This window comes from Dioscorea cayenensis, unplaced genomic scaffold, assembly GCF_009730915.1.
Source record: "Dioscorea cayenensis subsp. rotundata cultivar TDr96_F1 unplaced genomic scaffold, TDr96_F1_v2_PseudoChromosome.rev07_lg8_w22 25.fasta BLBR01000599.1, whole genome shotgun sequence".
NCBI classification, from domain to species: domain Eukaryota; kingdom Viridiplantae; phylum Streptophyta; class Magnoliopsida; order Dioscoreales; family Dioscoreaceae; genus Dioscorea; species Dioscorea cayenensis.
This window is the reverse complement of record NW_024086990.1, coordinates 3711-13162: the sequence shown is the minus strand read 5'-3', so window position 1 is coordinate 13162 and position 9452 is coordinate 3711. Positions and strand designations below refer to the sequence as shown.

The 9452-nt window shown below is 31.5% G+C and overlaps 1 protein-coding gene across 1 annotated transcript; it reads left to right on the top strand.

Annotated features, from left to right (window-relative positions):
- Nucleotides 1-3635: 3635 nt before the first annotated feature.
- Nucleotides 3636-5801, top strand: LOC120254730 (S-adenosyl-L-methionine:benzoic acid/salicylic acid carboxyl methyltransferase 3-like). Its single transcript, XM_039262773.1, has 4 exons — nucleotides 3636-3814; nucleotides 3907-4296; nucleotides 5001-5270; nucleotides 5342-5801. Exons 2-4 carry the CDS (start codon nucleotides 4060-4062, stop codon nucleotides 5714-5716), a joined length of 882 nt encoding a protein of 293 aa, XP_039118707.1. The 5' UTR covers nucleotides 3636-3814; nucleotides 3907-4059; the 3' UTR covers nucleotides 5717-5801.
- Nucleotides 5802-9452: the final 3651 nt, after the last annotated feature.

Sequence of the window (9452 nt, the reverse complement as noted above, 5' to 3'; positions counted from 1 at the left end):
ACCAAACTATTCTATCAAGTCTTATGTCTTATATATATATATATATATATATATATATATATATATATATATATTTGGTATTAGTTAGGTGCTATTGATAACTCAAAAATTAAATACTCCACTACCCCTAACAGAACTATTAATTTAATTAAAACTTCTTAATGAAGCTATACTATTTTAACCCTTTTTATGCTTTCTTTATCGTTCTTTTTATTTGTAGAGTCACCGTCATCTTATTTAATTGGTTTTGTTGGAGGTAATTGATCCTATAATTATTTAATTAATGCAACATATTGGATATTATAATATTGTTATTTCTAACAATTTTAAGACCATCATAAGTTTATAACCTCCTCTACCAATTAATCCACCAATTTGTTTCTTTTGTTAAGCACTAGCTGATTTCATCAATAGTTACAAGCATCACGACAACACAAATCAATTTCTCTGCAATTTACATGGCCATGCATTTCTTGTCGCGGCTGTGTTTCACACAAAACAGTTATAGACTTATAGCCCACATAAACAAGTCTGTAAATATAATATCCGTATCTGTTTTGCATGTGGGACTTATCTCATCCACACAATTAGTCCGCTATACCTACTAGACATAAATGGGAAGTCGGTGGTTTGGTGGGGACTTAAAAAACCTCATCTATACATCTAGAGTTCGATCTCTTATCAAATTTTTCTACATTAAGGTGTAATAACATTAATTCTCCTTTGGAGAGGAATTAGTACTTGTCCTAATGCATGCCCATGTATGAAATGGCCATTTTTACCCTCCACATATATTTATATATGTTACATCTCCTAGGAGATCCATAACCATATTCGGGGATGTCCTTTAGGACCGTTGATCAAATGATCTCAATGGTGTTTCCCAGTAAAAACCATTACACTTAAAATCAAAACGAGACTCGATCCATTTCCTCCACAGCCCACCCATCAACGATGCCTCCATCGCCTGCTACCACCGTCACCGCCTTCTCCACTCGACACTCGCCTCCCCGCTGCCTCCATCTCCTCCACCGCCCACGCAGACCGATCCATTTCCTCCACCGCTCCACCCATCAACGAGCGCCTCATTGTTCTACCATAGTCGGTCGTCTTTCTCCACCGACTAACGCCTCCCTGCTGTCTCATCTCCTCCACCGAGACAAGACACCCATCAACGACGCCTCCATCATCTCCACGAACGCCTCCACCAAGACTCCACCCATCAACGACGCCTCCCATCGCCTCCACCACCGCCTCTGCCTTTCTCCACCAATCCGCCTCCCCGCTGCCTCCATCAACGCGCCAACGCCTTCTCTCGCAGTGTCACACCCATGCCTCCCATATTTGTCTTTTTAATAAAAACTGATTTATTTTTAAAGAATATATTGTTATTAAAATATCAAGTATTTTTTTGCAAAATTATAAAAATTAATTTATTTAAATTAGATTAAAATATATTTGTTTTAATTTTATGAAATACATCATATGTGATTTATCCGAATTTTGCTTCCCATTTATAATCATAATTTTGTTTCACGCGTTGAATATAAGCACAACAGAGAATTGATTGTCCGGTGATTAGGCTGCAAGCCAGCTCCCACATCAAGACCCCTTATGCCACACTATGCATTGGGAGGCACTCCATCGCCCATGCACAGCGAATCCTTGATCACCATGAGTTGGGTGAGATTTGAGTGCCCAAAACCTCATATAGGAGCAAAATGCCTTACCCGTTGGGCTAGCTCAACCTTAATTATAAATATTTATCAAATATTTAAAATAACAAATTTAAAAAATAATAACACCATTTAAAAAAACCAAAAATAAGTTACTTTGCTAATTATCAAGAAAAGAAGGGGTTAAAATGATATATATATATATATATATATAACCAATAGCATACTATAAAATGATGTGATGGCTCTTGGGTCATTTTAACAAATAAAATAACTCTAGAGCCATTTAGATTATTAAAAAGTTTTATGAGGGCCAACTATGGAAATAGCTTCCTATAAAAAGATATATATGAACATGCATGATATACAATAGGTGATGATTTCATATATATGCTGATACCACAACTGGTGGTAGAGCTAACAATTTATTAAGTGGTGTCAATATATATATATATATATATATAATATCATTACACATAATATAAAAAATTCATGTATCACAAGCATATATAAAATAGTTATTTTAAAACAATATAAACTTATAAATAATAAAAAAAACATGAAAGTTTGTTTAAAAACTTATATTAAAAGATTAATTCAAAAGACTAAAAATTGAAACTCATATAAGAACTTAATTAAACTATTTCATGTAGTTTGGATGGTGAAAAAAACCTGTCATGATAAGAGTTAAATTTTGAAATTAAAAAAATTAGGCAAAATGATACTAGAGCAGTTTGAAAATATTGATAATGATGAAGACAAAAAGATGGTTTAGTTTTATATTTTCTAAAGTTGTTAAAAAACAAAAAAAAAAATGTTTTTTTTAATTTTAACTTTTATATAATAACCAATGAGTTTTTCATAATTTTTTTTGCACATTGACCCCTAATTTTCTTAGAAATTTTGTTTAAAAACTTATATTAAAAATTAATTTCAAAGATTAAAACTTAAAACTCATACATATCAGAATTTAATCAAACTATTTAGTGTAGTTTGGATGGTGAAAAAAAAACCCTATCATAATTAAGAGTTAAATTTTGAAATTAAAAAAACTAGGCAAAATGATAGGAGAGCAATTGGAAATTATTGACGATGATGAAGACAAAAAGATGGTTTTAGTTTTATATTTTCTAAAGTTGTTAAAAAATGTTCTTTTTAATTTTAATTTTCATATAATATCCCATTAGGTTTTCATAATTTTTTTTGCACCCTAACCCCTAATTTTTTAATCTTATGGGTAAATTTACAAATTTTTCCAAAGTAATTGATATATATATATATAATATTTTAAATATTTGTAAAATTTTGTGGGGTCATTTGACCCCACAAAATCGAATGGTATAATACCCAGTTTAGTCCATGTATTATACCCAAAGTGGCATTGTAGTCCCTCTAATATTTTTTATCCTTGTAGGATCCCTGTATTTTTCATTTCTTGTCAAACGAGTCCCCCCCCTAACGCATGTCTGATTTTTCTTCTGCAAGTCTAACTTGGCATTTTTCATGAGTAAAAAAATTAAGGTTTAATAATCAGTTTAGTCCCTCTATTATTTTAAAATGACCATTTACTCCTCCTATTATTTTTGCCCTTAGAAGTCCTTTTTTTTAATTAATTTTTTAGGTATAATACATAGTTTAGTCTCTCTATTATTTCAAAATGACCCTTTAGTCCCCAATTAGAGGGACTTTCTAAGGGCGAAAAATAATAAGGGGGCCTAAAGGGTCAGTTTGCACTAATAGAGGGACTAAATTGGGTATTATAACAATTTTTTACTCATAAAAATTGCCACATCATCCTCACTGACGGAAAATCAGATGGTGTTAGGGGAGAGACTCACGAAATAAAAAATATAGGGATCCTACCGTGACAAAAAATATTAGAGAGACTAAACTAGATATTCTACCTAACTGAATGTAGCTCCGCCCTTGACAACAACAACTTATGTCATCCTTGAAAGTAGTTTCATTCCTTGGTTTATAAATCGGCATCAAGAAACCCCATACTTTGCACAGAGTAAAGCAAATCCAAAGTAACAAGAAATCAGTCAGTGAATATACTTATGATGAAGCTTGAAGAAGCTCTTCATATGGTTGGTGGTGGAGGAGAGACAAGCTATGCTTCAAACTCAAGGCTTCAGGTACTACTAACTAATTATAATACTAATATTTTTATCTTTCTAATAATTTCATGCATGCGGGCATATGCATGATTTGTTTATTTATTTATCAGGAGAAAGCCATAATAAGAACAAAGGACATAGTGTAGAAAGCTTTGAGGAGCATCAATGAAGAAGTTGTGGCACAGAGCTTGGTTGTGGCTGATTTGGGGTGTTCTTCAGGGCCGAATGCATTCCTTGTGATATCTCAGATAATTAGTGCAGTAATGGAAGCCGGATGTCAAAAGGAGATAATGTTTTTGTTGAATGATTTACCAGGCAATGACTTCAATACAATATTCAGATCACTGTCTTTTTATGAGAAGAAGGTTAAAGAAGAGAATGGGAATCGAGTGCTGCCTTATTTTGTTGCTGGTGTTCCTGGTTCCTTTTATGGAAGACTCTTTCCTCGCAATAGTCTTCATTTTGCTCACTCTTCTTATTGTCTCATGTGGCTTTCTCAGGTACATATATATATATATATATATATATATATATATATATATATGTATATATATATATATATATATATATATATATATATATATATAATTATTAGAAAATTTTTAATAATTAGACTATCTAAGAATTTAATATTTATGCACCTCATCAATCTATTAAATTTTTATTTATTAAACTATTTTTTTAATAATTATACTATAATATGAGATCGGCCACAATGATTTTATTAATCATTTTAATCATCTGTATTATATATTTCATAATAAATATATTTGTCTAACAAAATTATTTTATTATTTACCAAAATGAAATATTTTAACAAAATATACAAATTCTTATAAAATTAAATATTGTTAATTTTTTTTTGATAAATTATATATTGTTAATTTGCTAAAGATGATTAAATTCTAGATTAAAAAAATCAAATATATTTTCTTAAATTAGTGAAGAAATTAAAAATAATTTAATATAAAAAATAAAAAATAATTATCATTGTATAAAAAATATTGAAGAGAGGCAACAACAATTAAAAAAAAATGAGTGAGCCCGCCGTTGAGCGATTGGTGATCACACACACTGAATGGCCATTAAACACTCTTTATGGGGCTCTTAATCATCAAACGTCTATTAAACGCTTTCAAAAGCACCGTTAAAGATGCTATATATGTTGATTTATAAGATTAATTATATATTAATGTACATGTAGGTTCCAGTAGGAATTGAGAATGGTGGGGTTAATATTAACCAAGGGAACATCTACATCTCAAGAACAAGTCCCCCAATTGTATTAAAGTTATATGTAGAGCAATTCAAGAGAGACTTCTCAAGCTTCCTCAAGTGTCGTTCTCAAGAACTTGTCAATGGAGGACAAATGATTTTATCCTTTTTGGGCAGGAAAAGTTCTGATCCATCTAAAGCTGAACTTTGTCATTTTTATGATTTGGTAGCCGATGCACTCAACTCCATGGTTCAAGAGGTATAATACAGCACATATCAATTGTCATTCTGTATTGTTAATTTAATTTAATTTGGATGAATTGAATTTAGGGACTGTTGGAAGAAGAGAAGGTGAACACATTCAACATGCCATTGTATGCTGCATCAAAGGAAGAAGTGCAACAAGTGATACAAAGTGAAGGATCATTCTACATTGAACAAATGCAAATCCTTGAATCAAACTGGGACCCATTTGATGACTCAGATGATGATAAAGTCTTTGATAATGTGATGAGTGGGCACAATGTGGCCAAGTATAAAAGAGCAGTGTTAGAACCATTACTTGTTCGGCACTTTGGAGAACAAGCCTTTGTTGATCAAGTGTTCGCGAGGTATGCTCAAAATGTGGCCATGCATCTCCTCAAAGAGAAAACCAAGCACATTGTCTTCATCTTGGCTTTGAAGGCAAAGTATCTCAACAATTAACTAATTCTTCAATGCACATCCATTAATGCTATAATAATCATTTAAAATAAATGGCATCTTGTAATTAATGATACAAGTCTGCTTGTTTGTATTGTACGTAATCTGTTATGCCTAATGGAATAAATGAAGTGACAGTACTCTAAAGATGCCCTAAGGTGACTTGTGATAGAACAAAGAAGAATGAGAATTAATGTATTACACTCACTCACAGCAGCACAAGGAAAAGATTGAGAAGAGATACTTGAAAGCTATTACTCAAATTAGCTTAAGAACTTAATACAAACATGACTGAATATATTGAGAGACAAAAAAGTTCAAAAAGTAACATAACTGACACAGCATACAATACTTAATTGACCTTACAAGTAACAGTCCAATTACTGCTCTTCTTCTGATACTGTTCCATCCAATCGCACCCAGTCTTCTCATACATAGTAGCTCATCCTAGTATGTAGTCAACGATCAATAGCTGAGCAACCTTCTCCAACAACTTGGTCTTGTCCCTTTCTTGACTTAATCACTTATGTTAGAGCTAAAATATAATAATGCCCAGATTGTTTTGGTTATGAGTTAGCATTATTTATTAAGTACTTAATTAAACAAACTTAAAAGTGTGAGTGGCAAAGTATCCTACTTTGATGACTGCTCAATTGGAATGGATTTAGGGAATTGTTTCCAGTTGGTCTTGGCAGTCTATGATCTATGGCCTTCATAGGCACGTATTATGTTTAATGCTTGATTGTTGAGGCTCTTGATGCAAGCTAGAGGATTTCTTGTTTTCATTGATCTGCATAGTTGTAAGGTTGTAAGAGTTTGTCTGAGTTCTGACGATATCTAGTTTACACTGCATGCCATGATTTTTTTTTTAAAAAAAAAAAATTGAGTGATGTATGATATATATATTACGGAACCAAAATTGAGAAAAATCAGAACTATATGCAAACTTACAGATGCTATGAAAAGATCTTGCAGTTCGGTGATAATTGATGTTTGTACTCTTAAGTTAGTAAAGTACACATATGGATTGATGATTTGCATTCTTGACATAGTTGCCATTATAATGTTTGCTAAATTACTGAGCATGCTCACTTATAGCATATGGCATTTTGGACATTCAAGTGATATTCTTATAGATCTACTAATCTATAATTCTAGCATGGGACCTCTTCGCATCTCTCATGCATCCTTGTACTTGAGTTCTTATCCTCGTAGAATATTGGCTTTGTGACCAATATTCCTAGCAGGTTCTGGTAGGTTTTCATCACCATATCTTTGCTTGTGTTTGATAATTATCTGTGAATTACTGATGTGTTTTGTCAATAGATTAATTTATACATGATCCCATTCATTAATTCAACCACATTGTAGTTTTGTAGATTATCACACTTGAATTGATTATTTAGATGGGAATTTAAAAAATAAACTCATTGAGTAATACTCCAAAGCATTAGACTTTAATATTTGAATGAACTTCTTGACTGAGTTGGTGTCATATTGTACATGGCATGTAAATGGAAAATTTTGTTTCCACTTCTGATATTGCAACTTGTTATACACGCAAAAATATTTCACCCCAATCCTAAACATTGGTCAAGAACTTAAGAAAGTTTTCATGATTTATAGATCAGTATGAAGGCTAAAAGTTTGGTTTATCATATCGTACCAAATTAATGCCCATAAATCCATATCACAAATTGATATTTATCGTTCTACCGTCCAACTATGAATTTTGATTTCTTCATATATTGACAGATAGGTAGTGCACTGTAAAAGCCAAATTCCATTATGTTCTCAAGTGCACAGAACCTTTCTGCTTTTGTTATTAAAATGTATCAAACTATGGTCCTTTTTCATTTTGGGTCCAACTTCATTTTGCATCAAAATGGTTACCCATTCTCAATTTTATTTCACCAGATGATCATCCGACAAATTCTGGTCTATTTTTGATGATGTAATGTCAGAAATTCTCAATAGCAAGTGAGATAGAATTACCAGTAGAACAGACAGCGTGTCATATATATGATAACAGAGAATTTCTAACATATACATCATCAAAAATAGGCTAGAATATCTTATGTGACCATTCGGTGAAACAAAATTGATGCTGGGTAATTATTTTGATTCAAATTGAAGTTTGGACCCCAAAATGAAATGGGCCATAATTTGATGCCCTATCAAAAAATTTATCCCAAGCTGGGGTCATGCTTGTACCTGTAGAACCATGATGTTTTGTTTTTCTCTTTTTTGACTGTTAAGCACTACTCAGCCATGAGTTGGGTCTACAACATGCTCTAGGCATTCATGTTTTAGTTCAGTGTCTTTTAAAGTTAATTAGAGACAGGTTATATTAGCATCCTTTAAACTCTATTGCTTATGTCTGGGGGAGATTTTAATGTTTTAAAATTTATTTCAAATATAGGGCATTTTCAACAAGTTTGATTTGGTATAAGATTTGGGCTCCTGCCTGTAACTAGGTAAGTAAACCACATATAAATCTGTATATATGTATATATGAAATTTTGGATTACTGGCAATTATTTACATAATTATTTAACTATTTTTTTTGTTTTAAAATTATTCATAAACTATTTAAATGCTATTGGGTTTTGAAATCAGTGCCCATTATTGATTATTAGTTTAAAAACTTATTAATTATTTATTTATTTATTTATTTGATTACATATATTCTAGTTATTTATTTGATTATTTATTAGCTTGTTAACTACTATTTATTTATTTCTTTGTTTGTTTATTTAGTTTTTACTTATTAAATTATAGAAACATTTGTTAATTAATAATTGAATTGTAATTAAATTTAAATATTAATATTTAATGTATAAAATATAATGATTTAAAATTGTGACTAAAAAAATCTAATTATTTTTTTTAGCGTGCTACTTATTTTTGGAATAACTAGATCATTTTACTATAAAATGGGATCATGTGAAAGTTGGTATTTTTTTTTGTTCATGGATTAATCTAAAAGGCTTTTCCCTGAAATTTCAATAGTTGGTTTGATTTTTGGATATTAAGCTTATCTTGACAAAAATATGTTAATCTCTAATTAACTATGCACAAACTCTGTCATTGGGGGTTAAACATTAACTGAAAGAGAAGGATAAGTAAAAGTAAATGAATATTGTTGTATGTAAGATAATACAATTAATTGTGTACTCTACTTATACAAGAGTCTAGCATCTATAATAGGAACTACATAATTGGGAATATTTACAATTACTAAGGGCATGTTGTTGCGTGTGAGGAAGCGCGGAACTATTGTGGAAATTCGTCGAACACTTGATGTGCAATATCACAATACCTAGCAACCACACAATGAATGGGCAATGCAAGGATAACATACAACCAATCTCACAAGAATAAAGTAAGAGACACCAATTTAACGTGGTTCGGCTAAGAACAAGCCTGCATCCACGGGAGAACAATGCTTCACTATACATGGGGAAAATAACAAGAATACAAGAGTACAAAAAATAGGCATAAATCCACAAGAGGATTACCAAGCTCTAAGAACTAGCCTTACCTTAAAAACAAGGGTCTTACTTTGGTTTAATGAGATCAAGCAAGAACAAGAGCTCTCCTCTACACCTTCACTCTTTCCACTTTCCAAATACAAGAGAACTCCCAATCCATCTCTATCTCTTTTCTCTCATTACGCAACACCCAACAAACATACCCTATATAAATAATAGAGCAAGCTAGACCGTTAGATTAAAAG